The sequence below is a fragment of the Carettochelys insculpta genome, chromosome 6 (assembly GCF_033958435.1).
Source record: "Carettochelys insculpta isolate YL-2023 chromosome 6, ASM3395843v1, whole genome shotgun sequence".
NCBI lineage: Eukaryota > Metazoa > Chordata > Testudines > Carettochelyidae > Carettochelys > Carettochelys insculpta.
The window spans coordinates 7868672-7888464 of record NC_134142.1 but is presented as its reverse complement, the minus strand read 5'-3'; the positions used below and the strand labels follow the sequence as shown (position 1 = coordinate 7888464).

At 47.9% G+C, this 19793-nt stretch overlaps 1 protein-coding gene across 1 annotated transcript in view; it reads left to right on the top strand.

Moving 5' to 3' along the window:
• The window catches only part of PYGL (glycogen phosphorylase L), a 46937-nt gene that overhangs the window by 22711 nt on the left and 4433 nt on the right, over window positions 1-19793 (top strand). The window contains exons 7-18 of the mRNA XM_074996200.1: window positions 1863-1974; window positions 2666-2748; window positions 5500-5643; window positions 7251-7343; window positions 9131-9277; window positions 12759-12922; window positions 13734-13848; window positions 16804-16905; window positions 16991-17138; window positions 17262-17320; window positions 17866-18007; window positions 18863-19070. Of these exons, the coding sequence (XP_074852301.1) occupies window positions 1863-1974; window positions 2666-2748; window positions 5500-5643; window positions 7251-7343; window positions 9131-9277; window positions 12759-12922; window positions 13734-13848; window positions 16804-16905; window positions 16991-17138; window positions 17262-17320; window positions 17866-18007; window positions 18863-19070 (1517 nt within the window). The remainder of the gene's footprint in view (window positions 1-1862; window positions 1975-2665; window positions 2749-5499; window positions 5644-7250; window positions 7344-9130; window positions 9278-12758; window positions 12923-13733; window positions 13849-16803; window positions 16906-16990; window positions 17139-17261; window positions 17321-17865; window positions 18008-18862; window positions 19071-19793) is intronic.

The following is a 19793-nucleotide window of genomic DNA, read 5'->3' as shown; positions in this document are numbered from 1 at the left end:
GTAGTCAGTAGAACTGGAGGAAGTAAGAGTCAGAAAGTTCCCTGGCGTTCTTATAATATCTATTTGTATGACAGTAGCACCTGGCACTCATGTGCTTTGGTAGAAGTGTTGCCAATTGAAAATGAATTCACCCTGAGCTTTTTTTTAAATACAGATCCCCTATGGAAGGCAGCAAACATGTGATATAGTGCATGAATGAACAGAATTGGAAATTCATCCTTGTTTGCATGCTTTAATATGACGTAATGAGCATTGTAATACTGCAAGAGGGGCCATCGTTTGAAAGCATAAGGTCTATACTGTCATACTAAGGTGTCTGGGAGTATTCAGTGTTCCAAGTCCTATTTGTGTATCGGTGATAAGAACTTGAAATCCAGGATCAGTCCTCCAGGGTCTAAAACCTGGATCGCAGACCTCAGGTGTGGGCTGTGGAATCCCTCGCTAGCCAGGGCTGTCTCCTCTGCACGTTGTTCAGCTGCTTGTTCTGTCCATGGAACTGAACTGACACTCTGTGCTGTGGTCAGAAGAGAAGGCTGCAAGATGCAGCAGCTCCTGCTGCTGACAGGAAATGACTCACGGCTGTCTGCGAGACCGCAATTGAGCCAAGGCTGGCCTTGTAGAAACAGTGTTTTCAACCAAACGTTTTGAAGCATTTCCTGGCCCCTGCCCTTGCAGTCTGGGCTGGTACCAGTACTGAGAATAGGAATTAAAACGTTACCTTAGTTAAGGTTGGCCCCGCTTTGGGCAGCGGGCTGGACTCAAGGACCTCCTGAGGTCTCTTCCAGCCCTAGGATTCTGTGGTTTGCCCCTCAGTATAAACAATACTGGCAAAATATACAGCCCACTACAGGGGGGCAAACCTCCAACCAGGCCTCAGCCTATCCGCAGCTCGCGAGCGTCCCATGCTGACAGTGTTGTCCAGGTGCAGCTGACAGGTAAACCAGGGGTCACTCTGTGATCTGAAGATGGGACATCAGTGAGCAACTTTTCTGTGTAGCTGGAGGAGGTGAGTTTGATTAGCTTATCCATAACACTTCACCTCTTCTCCAGCCCCATCTCCTGAACTCTCGAACTGTCCCATCTAGAGAGGGGCGTGTAAGGGCAGGGAGCAAAGGTCCCAAGCAGATTTCTAGAATATGTTAGTTACATGCACTCCTAGAAGTCATTTCCACCTTTTCTCATTACTGTAGCTGTAGACCTCATTGGAAATTCTCCCTTTTAAAGAGCTGCCAGGGTTAGCCATAGGTGGTTAGCCACAGGTTGCTTTTCTACCTTGATTTATAACAAACTTTACAAATTCAGTTGTATGTAAAAAGTTTTGTTGTGTTTTTTAAAGCTGGTATTCAGCCGGCTCCCTGCCCCAACCCCATGGCTGGGGCTGATGAGGTGCCAGTACTCAGTACCAGCAAGTACTGGCACAAAAAAGCACTGTATATAAATAATATATATCGGCATTTTCGGGGTGGGGTGTTTTAAGCTAGGAAAAGAATCCCAACTATGCCCTGAGCAATGGATGGTATTGTATAATTACTGGTGCCAGGCTGACGGCTCAGGGCCTGTGAGGGACGACTCAGCCTGTTGTACTTGGTGGTGTAGTTTCATTAGGCTCTCAATTCCTTGTTGTCTGAAGTGCCCTTTCTCTGGGCCTGATCCTGCCTGGATTGCTTTTTGAAGTCATTTGGAATCCTTCTGTTGACTTCAGGGGCTTTGCCCAGACTCCATGTTGAGCCAGGACTGTCCCCTCTCAGGCTGTGCTGTGTTTCTAGGAATATCTCATGAAGTCACATTTTAATTCCTGCTTCTTCTCTATAAGACTTCCAAACCTGGCTCACCCCAGCTCATACCTAACCCCTGTGTAATAGGTGGTCCTTGCCTTGCCCTATGATACTCCTGTGCCTGGATACATGAATAACACTGTCAACACCATGCGGCTGTGGTCTGCTCGGGCACCTAACGACTTCAACCTCCGAGACTGTGAGTAGTTCTTCTGTGGAGTATTTGCTTCTGGCCTGAATCTCCTCACGAGTGAAGCCAATCACGTGCTTGGGGGTCAATGGGAAGACTGCCAGGGGAAGGAGAGAAATAACATAATAAAGAAGATGGAGAGAGGCAGTTTTCATGGTGGCACGTGGCAGAACAAGCAGCAATAGTCTCAAGTTACTGTGGGGGAGGTCTAGGTTGGATATTAGGAAAAACTATTTCACCAGGAGGGTGGGGGAATGTGTTACCTGGAGAGGTGGTGGAATCTCCATCCCTAGAGGTTTTTAAGTCCTGACTTGACAAAGCCCTGGCTGGGATATTTTAGTTGGGATTGGTCCTGCTTGGAGCAGGGAGTTGGACTTGATGATCTCCTGAGGTCTCTTCCAACCCTGTGATTCTGTAATTGATACATTGCTGCTAGGACAAGGAATGGGCCTTCCTTTTTAACCAACTCTAAACAGAAGTTACTGGGGAGAGGTAATCCAGGAGGAAGGATCCAGTTTGACTAGCCCAGGAACAGGGCCTCTTCCTGACTCACTGTTACTTTCACTCAAGCTTGTGTTGTTTTTATTGTCCGATTCCCCCCATCTTTCTGCAACTCCTCAGATCATTAGCCCCCCTGTGTGCAACCCACCAAGCCTCACGTGCAACATGCACTTGTACTGACTCAACTCTTCCCTTGTAGTTAACGTTGGGGATTACATTCAAGCCGTCTTGGACAGAAATTTGGCTGAGAACATCTCCCGTGTCCTCTATCCGAACGATAACGTAAGTCCTCCAAAACCAGCTGCAGGTTTCGCTGCCGGAACCTGCTGCTCATTCCCATTTGGCTAATTAGCCGAAGCACAACTTCCTTGTGCCCGGAGAGGGAAAGAAATGAATGCTGCTCCCAGTGCTCGACCACTGGAGCAATGGGCGCATCAGAAAAACACCAGCCAAGGAACAGCCAGTGTGTGAATGACTCCTCCGTGCCTTATAAAAGCATTGTCAGTGTGCCATTAAAAGGCAGCCGTCCTGCTCCTAATAAAGCTTAATCTGCAAAGCAGAAAACAGGAAGGGCTGCTGGTACCGATACCGCCGCTTGAGTTGTATTGTTCTCCTCCTATGCTCTGGCTTATGAGAGGTGTTCTGCTTCAGGTGTAAGTCTGGAAGTGGGGCTGTTTAGAAGCAGTTAAACTTCTCCCCACTTCCTTCAAATTTGCCATGTAAAGGACCACCGGTAAAAGATTTTTTTTTTTTTTTTTTTTTAAAAATTCAAGAAAGCCATGCCGGCCCTTGTTGCCTGCCTTGTGTGGGGCAGTTACATGGAATGGTGTTGTGTTCGCCCTCAGTGACTTTTTTCCACAACAAGTATCCTCATACAGGCCTGGGAGTGTCCTATTTGGGGCAGCTAACCTCTCCCACCTGGTAGCGCACCAGGAAAAGCAACTGGAGGATTATAAATTCGATTTGGATATAGTGAAAGACAATCTGAGCGTGCTCGTGTGGCTTCTGTATTGCAGAATGCAGCAGCCCTACAAGTAAAGGCAAGAGTGTGAACACCCTGATGGTATGTTGTCCAGGATGCTGAACAATTAAATTGGATCAGAGTTTTGTAAGGAGGAAAAATTGGGAAATTTTGTGCCATTTGAGGAAAAAATCTAAATTCAGGGGCAGGGCGAGCCTGTTTTTACATCCATTACTACTGTCTGTCCAGGAAGCAAGGGTTGGGCTCATCTCTCATGTGAGCTTGTGCAAGGTGCTTTCCCCTGGACCCCTACAGGTGACAGGATAATTCTAGCGCACATGTGCTGGATCCGTTTTTGTACTGGTTCCATTTTTGGGTATCCAAAAACAAAACCAGTAAATATTGGGTAGGACTTTGTAATAGGTCATCTTAATGTACAGACACAATTTTAATACCAGCTCCATAAGACTAAGTCTTTCTCTCTGTCAGGAAAAGTCTTGAGAGGACTGAGCAGAGGCAGTCCAAGGATGGTTGTGTCCTGCGATAGCACCAACACTCACATTGATCAGTAAAATCTCTTACTTCTAGCATAGAGTGCTAAGTAAACGTTCAGTAAGTCATGAGACAAGGAAGGACTGAGGTATCACGTAATTAAAATGTATGGCTTTGTTAGTGACACACAGTTGCAAAATATCCCTGCTAATAGATACCTAACTTATAAAACTTAGTAGCATTTTAGATAAAGTGCATAAAAGGAGAGTAAGGTATTAAAGTGCATAGATTGGTCTGCCCTTGTGATGTGAATTCTCTAAAACACCTCCTGTCTGAGAGTGTCGTATCTCCTAAAGTCTATTCACATACAAATTCCTCCACTTATCTGCAGTGATTCAAACTGATTGGACTGTAGGCCTAAAATGTTTGATTTTTTACTGTTGCTACTATCGCAAGTGACAGCTTTAAAACTGAAATAATTTTGAAAAAAATTCTGGCTTCCCCCACATTTGGTCTCTGGTCTGTGGGCAGTGAACGTTGAGCAGTTTCAAACAGCATCACTTCATGGTTTTCTTATGTTAGCCTGTTATGTGGTGCCAAAAGCCATGACTTATGCTCTCAATCACTCATGTGTTTTGAAAATACCACCTGAAATTTGAAGGAGAGAAATGAAGTTATGCATGTTGTAAAAAGCTCTTTTGTAAACGCTGACTGTTATGACTAATTAGATCTGACAAGGCTCTTTAAAGAGCAAAATCAACCAATCCTGTTTTAAGGAGGACGGCTTAAGGCTGTTGTTCCAACTGAACTCATGCAAGGCCGTAAAACAGCATGAGGTTAAATTCCTTGTTCCTCCACTATTAGATCACTTTTTGGTTTTGAAACCTAACATGAGGCACTTGACTTGGAAAAAGTTGATGGAAAGCGTATTTGGCGTCCTGTGCATTTCATTGTCAGAACTCCTTTAACGCACTCCACAAAGCAGCGAATTGGCTCCAGTAGGGATGGGATTTGACATGTCATATAAGCAAAGCATGTTTGGCTGCCTCGGTCACATCCCCCTAGGCATGTGAAGAGTGAGCTGCCACCTCTGTTCAGCACAAGGAGTCAGTAGTTACAGGTTAAACTGAAACACTGGGAGTATAACCCTGTAAAGAATGCTTACCAATGAACTCACTTCTCCTCCTTTTCCCTCTGGCAGTCTCACTCACTGAAGGCAAGGGAAATCAAACTGAAAGTTTCCTTCTTCCTAGTCAGATTTCCTTTTTCATCACAGCGTTGTGCCAGTGCATGAGAACGCTGAAGTTGCAAATGCTCCTGGGGAAATAGCCAAAAACCAAAAACTCGTGTCATTTTAAATTACGTTTTTGAGCAAATTGCCGAGGGAGAAGTCCTTTTAAAACCAGTCAATTTGACTGGGCTTGCCCAGTGCAACTGGCTGTCAGCCAAACACTGCCCTAAGGCTAGAACAATCCAGATTAATTAAACTCAAACCAGCTGAGAATTCAAGCCCTATCTGTACTGCACCTGTCCCATAAATGCCCAGGTTGGGTAGCATGCCTGTCTGTTCTTGCTCGTAGTTTTTCGAAGGCAAAGAATTACGACTGAAGCAGGAGTACTTCGTTGTGGCTGCCACCCTCCAGGACATCATCCGACGCTTCAAAGCATCCAAATTTGGAAGCACAGAAAGCATTCGAACTGTCTTTGATTCTTTTCCAGATCAGGTAAACGTTACGGGGTAAATGGCTGGGTGAAGTCAGTTCCGGGCCCCACGTTTCAGGAAAGATGTGGAGAAATTGGAGAGGGTCCAGAGAAGAGCAACTAAAAATATTAAAGGTCTCGAAAATTATGACCTATGAGAGAAGATTTAAGGAACTGGGTTTGTTTACTTTGGAAAAGAGAAGGGTAAGCGGGGTCAAGAATGCTGCTTTAATGTACCTAAAAGGGTGTTACAGGGACAAGGGAAGAAAATTATTTTCCTTGGCCTCTGATGATAGGACAAGAAGCAATGGGCTTAAATTGCAGCAAGGGTTGGATATTAGGAAATTTTTTTCTAACTGTCGGGGTGGTTAATTACTGGAATAAATTGCCCAGGGATTGGAGGGATAGGGATATCTCATGGGATACATATTTATCTAACCTGTTCTTAAATGTAACAGGGATGATCGGCGCGGGGGGCTCTGAAGAGGATGGAGAGAGGCTGTTTTCAGTAGTGACTGGTGGCAGAACAAGGAGAATCAGAGAATCATAGAACACTAGAACTGGAAGGGACTTAGAAAGGTCATTGAGTCCAGTCCCCTGCCCCCTCAGCAGCACCAAGCACTGTCTAGACCATCCCTGATAGGTGTCTATCTGAACTACTCCTGAAAATCTCCAGTGATGGAGATTCCACAGCCTCCCTAGGTAATTTATTCCAGTTTTTAACCACCCTGACAGTTAGGAAGTTTTTCCTAATGTTTAATCTAAACCTCCCTTACTGCAGTTTAAGCCCATTGCTCCCTGTCGTCTCCTCAGAGGCCAAGGAGAACAATTTTTCTGCCTCCTCCTTGTAACCCTCTTTAAGGTACTTGAAAAGTATTATCATGTTCCCCCCTAAGTCTTCTCTTCTCTAAACTAAACAAGCCCAGTTCTTTAAGTCTTCCCCTCATTCCCCAATTCCCTCATCACTCATGTTCTCTGGATCTTTCATCATTCTTGTTGCTCTTCTCTGGACCTTCTCCAATTTCTCAATGGTCTCAAGTTACAGTGTGGGAGGTGTGGGTTGGATATTACGAAAAACTATTTCACTAGGACGGTGGTGAAGCACTGGAATGCGTTACGTACAGAGGTTAGGTTACAAACAGAGGTGGTGGAATCTCCATCCCTAGAGATTTTTAAGTCCCAGCTTGACGGAGTCCTGGCTGGGATGATTTAGTTGGGGTTGATCCTGCTTTAGGCAGAGGGCTGGGCTCTGACTTTTGGAGGTCCCTTCCAGCCCTAGCATTCTATGGTTCTAAATGGTCCTGCCATGAGGGTGGGGACTTGGACTTAACCTCCTGAGATCCCTTCCAGTTCTAGAGTTCTATGACTCTATGATAAGATTGAGTTTCCAAGCATGCTTTCCAATGTCCTCATCAATGTCTTGGTTGTGAAGACCACATAGTCCCTCAGGATCTGAATACGGTATTTCCTAGACTAAGAACTTGCTTTCAGATCCACTCAGCTTCAGTGCAGGGATCAGATCAGCGGAAAGGCAGCACATGTGACATGTATGTCCCTCGAAGCAGCTAGCTGAGAAACAAAATGAAAGATTACAGGTATGGTTGCTGGAGTTCTGCATCTGTTTTTATAGGTAGCCATACAGCTGAATGACACTCATCCTGCACTGGCCATTCCCGAATTGATGAGAGTCTTTGTGGACATTGAAAAACTGCCGTGGACCAAGGTTAGGAAAATTGTCTCTGTGCTTTCACTGTTGTCTGTGATGGAGAATTCTAAATGTTGGAGGCTTAGAGCAACTCTCTAGATAAGCCCATAACTTTCCCTTGGCGATCATTAGAATATTGACAAGGGTCTTGGATTTATCCCAGAAACTAGCCAAACTGTGATCAACACCACCAAGTTGAAGAAGCAGACCAGTATAGCTTCAGGGACTTACAGAGGCCAGTTTTATAACTGGGCATATAACAAGCTTATCTTTGTTTGCAAAACCCTTTTGTAAGGTTTTTGTTGAAAAGAATGGATCTGTTCAGAAATCAATTAAACACATTTCTGCGGAAGAGAGATCTGTGCTGTGTATCCCTCCATTTTCACGTCTTGCACTTTTGCATGTATCAGTATCATTATATATATCCATGGACAAATCCTCACACTACGCTTCTTAAGAGGATGTTGCACGTATGCCGGTTAGATGTCCACAGAGACGTGTGTGTTCTTGCTCAACTTGTAAGCTAACTGATTATCAGCCATTTGGAAAGGGAATCATTTCCTGTGCAGAGCAAAGCTGTCTCTGCCAAGATGCTCTTTCTATAATATGGTAGCAGCCTATGTACTTGGACAGCTGATGGCTGTAATATGCATCACTACACGAAGACTCACTGTTAATAATGATGATGATTATGTGGTAAGGATTTATAAACCTGCTAAAATTTATTTAAAAATAAGTCACTGAGGATAGGCTAACTTTCTCATGAAGAATAATAGAGTAGCAGCTGTGTAGCCATTTCATCAATAATCTGCATCTTTAGAGCAGTAACTAAGATACAATTCATAGAACCCATAACTGGCAGCCACAGTATTGTATTGGTCAGACAGAACATTGCAATCTGGAACTCTTTTATCGGACCCTAATAAAATTCCAGCAAAGGTCACCATTCCATATCAGAATACTCGGAGTTTGTTTTAAAAAAAAAACAAAACGTTTCTTATCTGAAAGAAACAAGCATAGCATTAAGAGTCTGCAAAACATTAGTCTTCCTGCAGGAAATATATAGCTTTAGCTGGATAGAAAGGAATTGAATTTACTTTTGTTCCACAATGTCCTTGTTTGTCAGAACTGCCTGTTTCATCATAGGTCATGAAAGGGAGATAACTGGTCCACCATAGATGGATGAAGTGTTTGTATTAGTCATCCAAGAGGCCCCGACAGAGAGCGTAGCCCTGCTGTGCTAGGTGCTGTACGTTCACCTAGTAAGAGCTGACAGTTTACATAGAGGAGATAAAGGAAGTGGTATCATCCCAGATTTTACAGGTGGTCAATGCAGGTACAGGGCTTGCCTCAGCTTTAAATGCTGCAGCCCCACCAGTGTAGGGACTATCTGTGTCGATAGGAGGGGTTCTCCCATCACTGTAGTTAGATGCTGTCAGGGAGGTGGATTAGCTCCCCACACTGGGGAGGGGTTGGGAGAGGAGGAGGTTAAGTTAACTTAACTCTACCACTCAGGGGTATGGATTTGTCACACGCCTGGGCCATATAGTTAAACTGACTTAGGTTTCTAGTGTAGACCATGGTGCAGAGATTAAATGACATCCCTGCTATGCTCCAGGGAGTCAGCTGCGGAGGCCGCCCCATGCGCATACACCCCTACCTCTGCCTCAGAGAGAGGACAGTATCCCAGGACTGGGCTCCAGTAAAGTTTCAGCCCATAGTGAGTGGCACATGAGCGTTGGTACTGGTGTGAGATGCCCTTGGCTTTCTGCTCCTAATTGTTAACTGCCTTTATTGAATGCCAGGCCTGGGATATCACCAAGCAGATCTTCGCCTACACAAACCACACGGTGCTTCCTGAGGCCCTAGAGCGCTGGCCGGTCGATCTGGTGGAGAAGCTGCTGCCGCGACATCTGCAAATCATTTATGAGATAAACCAGAGGCATCTGGACGTAAGTAGCTTGGAGGGAAACTGGCCCCTTGCTAGGAGTGCGTAATGCCTCCTGCTGTCAGAGAGGAAAGGGAGGACGCCGGGTCTTTCTGCACCGTGCCAGGGCATGCCGGTTATAATGGATCAACTTCTCTCAGGTGTGGCTGTGGGGATTGGGGCTTAAGCTCTAGTGGCACAGTGGGTCAGCACGTGGTGCTTATGTGGTCTCAAGTTACGGAAGGGGAGGTCTAGGTTGGATACTAGGAAAAACTTTTCACCAGGAGTGCGGCGAAGCTCTGGAATGCGTTGCCTAAAGAGATGGTGGAATCTCCATCCCTAGAGGTTTTTAAGTCCTGGCTTGACAAAGCCCTGGCTGGGCTGAGTTAGTTGGGGTTGATCCTGCTTTGAACAGGGGGCTGGACTCAATGACCTCCTAAGGTCTCTTCCAGCCCTAGGAGTCTGTGATTCTATGGTTCTTTCTCAGTAGGGTAGGGACAAGAAGAGGGTCCATGGCATAAGGATTGGGTTAAGCCACAGGCAATCTTTTCTGTGCTCTTTACCCCACACTGGCTGCTGAGAATCCATAGCTCAAACAGGAAGTCCCTCTGCAAAACTTTCATGAAACACTGATTCACTCTGGACAAGACGGGGCTGACCCAGGAGTGCAAAGTAACCAAGGGAGGGCTGAAATCACAGGGACGGGAAGGCCTCGCCACACTCTGGGAGCGCAAGGGGGCCTTAATGCAGATGTGAATCCAAGCTGGGCTTAGCCGATCAGTCTATCTACTCCTCCTTCCCGCCCGCCCCATGGAATGTTTTTGGTTTTGAGGTCTGAGGCCCTGTAAGAAAGCTCAGCAGGAAGGAAATAGCAAATGTGACATTGGCTCCTGTAGGCAGAGCTGGTAACTCAGACCAGCGTTAGCAGTGGGCACGCAGGAAACGTTTGTTTGTGGGAGACTGGTGTTGGCGACGCACTGGACTTACCGCAGAGGGTGGAGGCGAGGACTTGCACATGTCAGTGATCCGAACTCTTCCCATGGCTTCAGAGGCCGTAAATGGAGAATATGGCCAGGGGGAGCGGAGAGAGAGGAGCAGAACAGCTGGAATAGCAGCAAGAGACTCAAGGCAGAGTTGGCTTGTACAGTCACCTGGCCACCTGGAACACTCTGGTGCTCTTTGAGCCTAAATCTGCTTTTGCCTCCTGGGGGAGGTGAGGAAGTGCTGCCATTCCTAAACGAGGCCAGTTTAAGCTGCACCACCTGGGCTGTGCAGAGCGTGCTCCGGAGTGGGCCAGTCCCATAGAAGTCATTGCTCTGTGTTGGGACTTCTGCTGCTTTGGTCCCATTGTCCATTTCTGTCTGAGGCCGGGCCCCCCGCAGCCACAGGTAAGTCGCAGCAGCACACCCCCCTGGCTGGCTGGAGCTAAATGCAGAGACAAGGTGGGTGAGGAAACAGCTTCTATTGGAGCAGCTCCTGGGGGCGAGCAGGACAAAGCTTCCACAGAACGCTGTCCAGTCGCGGGTACTTACCCCGGCTTCATGCTGCCCCGTGCGTGTGACTGCTCGGAGGAGTAGTTGGGGTGGCTGGGTTTTTGCTTTGGGGGTGGGGAGAGAGAGTTAGTTCTGAGTTGTACGGTGGCTACACATACTGATGCTCTCGCGTACCCACAGTCTAGTAGCGGTGGATTTTTCTTACAAGCTCACTTCTAGATTTGTGAGCTGGGTGGTTCTTCAGTGGCACACGGCTAAACCCTGGATCGGTTTCCCAAAATTTATAAGTAGGCCCCGATCAAAAACGAAGCTGCTCCTGAGCAAGCCTAGCTTTACACGTTTCAGAGGTCCCCGAGATCATCCTCATCCTCGTGATTAATTTGCTGCATACGTCTGTCTTTGGATGGACCAGGACCTAGATCGGGGAGGGGCAGCTGAGGCTGGCGAGTGGGCCTCCTTCAGCTCCATGTGCTGCAAGATGGATGTAGCCAAGACAGTCGCGCAGAACAGGGTAGTTTGGCTGCCTGCACTTGTGGACCTAGAATTTGCCCACTGAACTGCAGCAGCGGTTTGGAGGCAGAGGGAGCTCACAGTTCTTATAAAAACATAGAACACTCCAACAGGAAGGGACCTCAGGGGGCTGTCAAGTCCTCACCGCAGGACCAAGCACCATCTATCCCATGGTTTCCCAAACAGAGGGGCATGATGAAATTCGGGGGGGGGGGCACAAGGCGACCCAGCCCCCCACCTGAAGAAAAAGCCAGCTTTTCCTTCCGGCCTCAGCCCCTGCCATTTTACCTGGGTGACCTGGTGCAGCCACTATAAAAAGCAGGCAGCAGGTGAAGACCCACATGGAGCGAGCTGCCCCCTACAAAGGGGAGCGAGTGTGGGTTAGGGAGGGGTGGGGGAGGACAAGAAGGATGGGGTTAGATGGGGCTTGGGTTTCCTGGCTTGCAGGAGGGAGATGGAGCGAGTGGGGGACTGGGAGTGCCTGGCTTTGGGGGAGGGGAGGGGAGGGGCTCGGGCAGCCAGCTTGTGGGGCTTATGCAGCTGGCACCGGCACTGCAGGGCTTGGACGGTGCAGGCTGGCAGGCAGGTGGCTGGCCCCGGTAGCACAGATCTCAGTCATCTTGGACAGGCGGCTCTGGCAGCACAGGGCTCAGGAGGGTGGGCAGCTGGCGTGGGCAGGTCTGGCACAGGGCTCAGGCAGCTGGTCAGCTGGGGCTGCACCAGGCTCCTGCAAGGGGCCAAGAAAAACTGTTTATGCTTATTTTTAATTTCAAATAACTCTTTTATATCATGTTTTTGTGTTTGTTTTAAATTTATGAATTGAATTTTTTTGTTAAGGGGGGTTGGATGATGGTGAAGATGAGGTGGGCAGGGGCATGAGGGTTTCCCAGAAATCGAAAGGGGGCGGGGGCATGATGCTGAAAAGTTTGAGAACCACTAATCTAGATCATCCCTGTTACATATTTATCTCACCGGTTCTTAATATCCCCATTGATGGAGATTCTCCAACCACCTGAGGCAATTTATTCCAGTAATTAAACACCCTGACCATCAAGAAACTTTTTTTCCTAATGTCCAACCGAAACCTCCCTTGCTGGAATTTAAGCCCCTTGCTCCTTGTCCTATTTTCCAAGACTAAGGAGATCAATTTTTCTCCCTCCTCCTTGTAACAACCTATCGTCAACGTAGTGTGCAATCAGCACACCTCACTTCCCACGCCCGTGCTTCACGTGCATGTCACTTTATTAATACCAGTAGGGAAAAAAAAACCCCACACTGTGGAATCTGGCAACCCTGTGCAGGGACAGCGGTAAATAAAATGTATCCTAGGCCACATGTGGAACCCTGTGGGGCTGCAGGTTGCCCTCCCCGACCACGATGCTGTCAGGGCTAACGATGTGGGGCTTCTTTTTCCCTCCCTGTTGGCTAAGAACAGCTCATCTTCATGCCTAGTTCTAGCTACGGAGTCCCTGACTGGCTTTTATCCCATCTCCAACCCCACAGAGAATCACAGCCCTGTTTCCTAACGACCACGACCGGCTGAGGAGAATGTCCCTGATTGAAGAGGGAGGAGTGAAGAGAATCAACATGGCCCATCTCTGCATCGTTGGCTCACATGCTGTTAATGGCGTAGCCAAGATCCACTCGGACATTGTGAAGACTCAGGTGTAAGAGTTAGAACAACAGTCCGGGGGGGGCTGCTGGCAGTGGGTGAATGGTGAAATTGTTACACTTGGGCTCGCTGTAAGAATGGGGGACGACCAAGTAAAATTCTTACGAAATGGAAACTTGTTTGAGTCAGGATCCAGTCAGCACAGCGCAGAGCTGGTGTGCAGAGCATTTGTGAATGATGCGGAGAGCAAGCCAGGATTTACAATGGCTCTATTTACTTTCATTCGTTAATAAATGTAATAGAAATTAGACTTTAACCTCTTAGTTTCCTGCCATTGTAACTCCCGTTTACAATCAGGATCTCAGTGACTAGCCTAGGCTCACCCCGTGAATCGCCTGTTAGCAGAGCTGAGAACAGACTCTCTTCCCGCATCTAACGTTGTGCGCTAAACACTAGCCGAGGGGTCAGCAACCTTTCCGAGGCAGAGCGCCGACATTTGACCTTTAGACCTCTTCGTGCAGTCGCAGTGCCGGTGATGCTTTCTAAAGTTACTAATAGTCCTACTTATAACAGCTTCATTAATAAACAAACAGGCAGAGCTTTGCCGTTTACGTGGTGGTCGGTAGCATTAGCTGGACTTTTGTTAATCCAGAGGTGGCCTGGCTCTGGGCAAGCTCCCAGCTGCAGGGGTGTGGAGAGGCGGGTGGCACCGGGCCGAGCTCCCACCACGCACGCTGATGAAAATCTGCTTGTTGGCCACTCTCGGCCCCTCTGCCGGGGGTTGCTGACCCGTGTACTCGCCAAAGCTGCCTGTGTGCAGCGATGCTGCCTCTCCGACTAGGACCGTTACCTTTTCGTTGTCCTAGATTCAAGGACTTTGCTGAACTGGAGCCAGAGAAGTTTCAGAATAAGACCAACGGAATCACCCCCAGGCGCTGGCTCTTGCTTTGCAACCCAGGACTAGCAGAGCTGATAGCAGAGGTAACTCCAGCACCTCTCTGTGCACGCGTCCTCGGAGCACGTGGGAGGGAGGGCTCGGGCATGGTGCAGTGGGTTTTAAAATGCTTCCCAGCTCTCTGTGAGTGAGGCACGGCTGGGGAATGCTGTCTGTCTCCTCGCTGAATGCCGCAGCTGGGTGCCCTGTATGAAGGACAACTGCTCAGATGCATGTGGCTCTGGGTGGGGTTGGTTCCCCGGGAGGCAAAACTCAGTCCAAGAGATGGAAATGCAGGAACAAGCAGTAGCTCCTCTCCAGTTCCACATGTCCCTCCACATCCCTCCTCCCCCCATCCTGAGACAGCCTCTGCAGAACAAGTAGCTGTTTATTTCCACACCTTGATTTGAGCTTTGCATTTGGGGAGAGAATCTGTATTGGAAACTGCCTTATGCAATGTTGTCTCCCAGCCTGGAATATCTCTGACTGTGCCTGGCTCGTGGGCGGCAGAGATGCCTGACTGGCATAGGCCATCAAACACCTGCTTAAAACACTCAGGCTGTGGCCACACTTGGCCAAAACTTCGAAATGGCCATGCAAATGGCCATGTTGAAGATTATGAATGAGGCGTTGAATTGAATATTCAGCGCCTCATTAGCTTTAGGACACCTCCGGCCGCGGTGCTTTGAAAGCAGCGCTTTTGAATGCCTGCAGCTCAGCACAGCTACACGGGGGCTCCTTCTCGAAAGGCCCCCGCACATTTTGAAATTCCCTCTCAGCAGAGGAGAATAAGGGGATTTTGAAATGTGCAGGGTCCTTTAGAAAAAGAACCCCGTGTAGTTGTGCCAAGCCGCAAGCATTCAAAAGTGGTGCTTTCGAAGCACTGCAGCTGGAAGCATCCTAAAGCTAATAATGTGCTGAATATCCAATTCAGTGCCTCGTTAGTAATCTTGGAAATGGCCATTTGCATGGCTGTTTTGAAGTATTGGGCAAGTGTGGCCACAGCCTCAGCCTGCAGCTCAGGAGAAGCTATCAAGGGGGTCCCTGTGTTTCTCTGGGGCCGCGTCTACACTGAATTCCCCTTTTGGAGGAGAAATGCAAATGAGGGAGCTTGAAAATGCAAGCGCAGCACCGATTTACAAATCTCACTTCATTTGCATCATCTCGTGATCACATGTCTGGAAGAGACTTTTCAGGGAACAAAAACAACCGCGTAGATGGAGTTCCTTTGGGAAAAACCTGTTTTTGAAAGAACCTTGTACAAGGTGGTGGGTAGTTGGCTGGGTATTCAAGGGTTCTTTCAAAACGGAGGTTGGTGTCTTCCCCCCACCCTGGTCCCGGGACCCCATCTACAGGGGGGTTTTTGTTTTTGGAAAAGTCTCTTCCAGAAGCACACTCAAGTGAGAATGCAAACGAAGGGCGAGATTTGTAAATCAGTACTTCATCTGCATTTTCACTGTTCCCCATTTGCACGCCCCCTCCAAAAGGGGAGCATAGTGTAGACACTGCCTCGGCCTATTCCTGGCACCTCCCCGTGCACTAGATATCCATGAGTGAGATGCTGCCTTGTTAGCTAATGCTGCATCCAGAGGGAGCAGAGAGAGAGTTTTGGGGATGTTTTTGAAGTCTCGTTACATTTAGCTGGTGGTTTGGAGGACTGTGAACCAGCCTGGATTTCTTACACTCTTGCTAGATATTGTCTCTGCTTTTTCACACGCACCCGGCAGATGCACGTGTAGGAAGTACAAGGATGAGCAACAGGCACAGGACCTGTGCCTCTGCAGATTTTCTTCCAAAAGGAATAAAACAGTAGCTGTCACTTTAAATCTGATGCAGCTTGACAAAAATGTCTGAGCCTCTGCCTGTCAGCCCCTCTTGTGGAGGGAGCAGGGACCCACTGCGATAGGCGAGGCCAAAATCCTGGGCCACTTGAGCTCATATGCTAGGCTCATGTTGCTAGTGCAGCCCAGTTGGTGACAGTTCTGAAACTCTTCCCACAAGAGAGCAATTTGGGGAAGTGCGAGGCGCTGACCCCTAACTCTTTCCCGTTCTAAATTGGCCAACTTCTTACAAACCATGTTTGTCATCTTGGTTTTCAGCTTGTTGAGCTGAAGACATTTTAACATAAATGTTGCCTAGAGCAGTGGTTTTCAGAAAATGTGCCGCAAGAACAGTCCAAGTGATATTTTGTCAATTTCCCCTCACTATGGCTCTTTGCAGAGCCACCACGGTGGGGACCCAGAGGAAGGCGGGGGAACCGATGACCCCACGCCAGCCGGGGCTCAACCAGAAAGGCTGCCTGAGTCCCAGCTGGCACGGGGGTCATCAATTCCCACCCCCGCAGCCTGCTCCACGGTGGTTCTTTGCAGAGCCACTGTGAGGGGGAAATGCCAACACCACAGGACCCCTTTCGCACCAGGAGGCAGCTGAAATGCTGCTTCCCAGCCCAAACAAGCTGGCAGGGAGCCCACCCCCACTCCGTGCTGTGGCAAGGGAGAGCAGGAGTCTGTTGGAACTGGGACCTGGATTAAATGCCCCATCCTGGCTCCAAAGGGCTGGTGGGGAGGGGAGCTGCTTTCAGTGGCTACTCATTTACTCAACATCCCCAGCCTGGTGTTGAGCGGATTGGAAAATGTGTCTGTGCTTGCTAAGATGATGTACTCTGTGGTGGATTTGAAACATTAATGCATTTGGTCCTGGTTTAGCTTGTTGTGTGCATCTACAATGCTGCAACCCTGTCTAAGACACTAACCATAGTAAATATAAGTAAATGTGACATCCATGAGCAATCGATTCTGCTGAAAAAAGCGGTTGTGCCATGTGACTGAAAGGAGAACTGCTGACCAAAAGAAAATATTGATTCCTCGGGAAGTTGAAACACCGTGTATTCTGTATCTGCCTGAATGGACTCTACTAAATTTGCAGCATTTGTGTAAAAAGGCTGCTCGGTAACTGTAGAGAGAAGGTAATTAATACGTCCATTGTAATATGTCTTGTTCCAGAAAATAGGAGAGGACTATGTGAAAGATCTCAGCCAGCTGATCAAGTTGCATAAGTTTGTTAACGATGAGATCTTCATTCGGGAGGTTTCCAAAGTGAAACAGGTAAAAGGCTGGGGAGTCTCCGGACGAGCCCTGGGCAGGCGTGACCTCGGCTGCATGTGATAATGCCTTTTTCACTGCTCCGCAGGAGAATAAAGTCAAGTTTGCCCAGTACCTGGAGAAGGAATACCAAGTGAAGATCAACCCTTCGTCCATGTTCGACGTGCAAGTGAAGAGAATCCACGAGTACAAGCGGCAGCTCATGAACTGTCTGCACATCATCACCATGTACAACCGTAAGTTGCTCACCCTGGGTCCGTCTCTGGCAGAGACCATCGGACTGGGGCATTCGCTGGTAAGTACTGAAAGTCTGCAACACCTGTACTGTATGTTCAGTGACTGCCGTTTCTTTCGTCCAGGTATAAAGAGAGATCCTATGAAGCCATTTGTGCCTAGGACAGTTATTATCGGAGGCAAGGTACGTTAAGCACGCTGGCAGCGGTGTGACACTCTACTGGGGAGATTTCCAGAAGCCCTTAAAGGATGTAGGAGCTTAAAATTCCCACTGACTTTTCAGTGGGATTTGCACTAAAAGCTACTGCTTGTGGCAGCACCTGAAAGGTGTCAGCCTGTTCAGATCACCATTGAACTTGACTTTTCAGTTGGAATGAGAAGATGAGGGGTGGACCCAGGGAATGGGTAGGGCATGCAGAGGAAAAGGTAACAAACAACGTTCCTGCTAATGTTTCCCATCTATATGCAGAAAAAATTGTGTGCGCCCCACAGCAAGTGCACCAGTAGTCAAGCTGCCAGTTGGGAGTGCAGCTGGTGCTCTGCTTATCAGCTGGGTGGCATCTGACTCTCTGTTGGGTGACAACCCAAGTGCTCAGCTCACAGGGAAACACTGGTAACAAATAAAATAGGGTGTTCCACCAGCCTTCCCCCCACAGCTAGCTCAGTAATACGGGTGTACCCTTAGCCACCACCTTGCTAGTCTTCATTCAGCCTGGGGCTCTTTTCTAGGCCGCACCAGGCTATCACATGGCTAAAATGATCATCAAACTTATTACATCTGTGGGCCATGTGGTGAACAATGACCCTGCGGTTGGGAACAAATTGAAAGTCATCTTTCTGGAGAACTACCGGGTATCGCTGGCTGAGAAAGGTAATGCACTATGCAGAGGTGGAGGTTGCATTTGCGGTGTGGTATGGAGGATGACAGAACTGCCATTTTACTTTAGATCAGCCTAGCTAACTGGGTAAAGGTTTCAGATTGTTCTTCCCTACCTGGGGCTGCTTCTCTGTCAACCCATAAGCCAAAGCACAGGAGGTAAGGTTAACAGCAATTCCCTTTCAGAGTGAGAGGGTTTGTTCTCCTGCTTTGTCACAAGTTGACAAGCTACCGCAAGGGAGAGCTGAATCTTATTACCTCAGTGCACATTGTGCTGGTTGAACTTTCTATTCAAACCGCAAGAATAATTATCCAAAATGCTAATGCTAACTAAGAGCTGCAGAGGACCACGATTTCTTATCAGAGTCCTCCAAGCAATGAGCTCTCATAGCTGATGGAGGCTTTTAGGCTGATGAAGCTACAGTCAGAATTCTAAGGCCATGATCCTGCAAATGGATCTGTGCAGACCTCTGTCTGGAGTTGGTGTTCCATGTATGCAGATCCTGTTGCAGGATCAGGAGCTTAGGTTTGAAATCCTGTATTCTGATGGATAGATTCCAAGTATGTATTGATTAAAAAGCTGTAACAGGCTGGTATGTCCTGCCAATGTCTTCTGAAAGCTAGGTCCCCATCTAAATTAAAAAGGCCCCACAGCAAACTTCTCAATCAGCATTAAGTCCTGGGAACCAGGAGCTGACATCACATCAATCAACTCATCGGTCAGAGGACGCTGTTCTTAAACTGGGCAGCAATGTCCAGGATGGGTTTGTGTTTGGCCTTTGAAAAGACTCAAATGGCACTAGGAACGAAGTCAGTAATTCTGAACCTCTTAATGCTTTTTGTTGGCAGTGATTCCAGCCACAGACTTGTCTGAGCAGATTTCCACAGCGGGCACTGAAGCATCTGGCACAGGAAACATGAAATTCATGCTGAATGGAGCCCTGACCATTGGGACCATGGATGGAGCAAATGTCGAAATGGCAGAGGAGGCTGGAGAAGAGAACTTGTTCATCTTTGGCATGAGGATCCAGGATGTGGCAGAGCTGGACAGGAAAGGGTGAGATTCTCATATAGAATTACACAAAACAGAGCTGTGAAGGAGGGGAAAAGCAGTAGATAGTCCTATGGACTGGGCCTTTATACAGACAAGGCCTTGTATCATGCCAATGGTACCAGTAGCAACTGGTCCAATAAGAGAGACTCCCTCACCTGCTTGGTCTCTTTAATATCTGAACCCACCACAGCTACTCTAACTATGAACTTCAGCATTTGCCCATTCTACTGCTGCTTGGCTCAGTACCTTTCCACAAGGAGCTCCAAAGAACCATAAGACTAGAAGAGCCCTCGAGTGGCCAGAGAATCCAGTCCCCTGCACTCATGGCACAACCAAGCACCACCTGGATCATCCCTGACAGGTGTTTGTCTAAGAAGTCTTCAGTGATGGAGAGTGTACAACCTCCCTAGACAGTTTATTCCAGTGTTTAACCACCCCAACAGCTAGGAAGGCTTTTTCTGTGATGTCCAACCTAAACCTCCCTTGCTGCAACTTAAGCCCGTTGCCTCTTGTCCTGTCATCCCGAGTTCAGGAGAATAACTCTTTTCTCCTTCCTCCTTGGAACAACCTTTTAGATATTTGAACTATTATGTTCCCCTCAGTCATCCTTTTTTCAGACTAAACAAACCCCATTATTTCACTCTTCCATCCTCGGCCAGGTTTTCTAGACCCTTAATGATTTTTATTGCTCTTCTTGGGATCATCCCCAATTTGTCTGCATGGGGC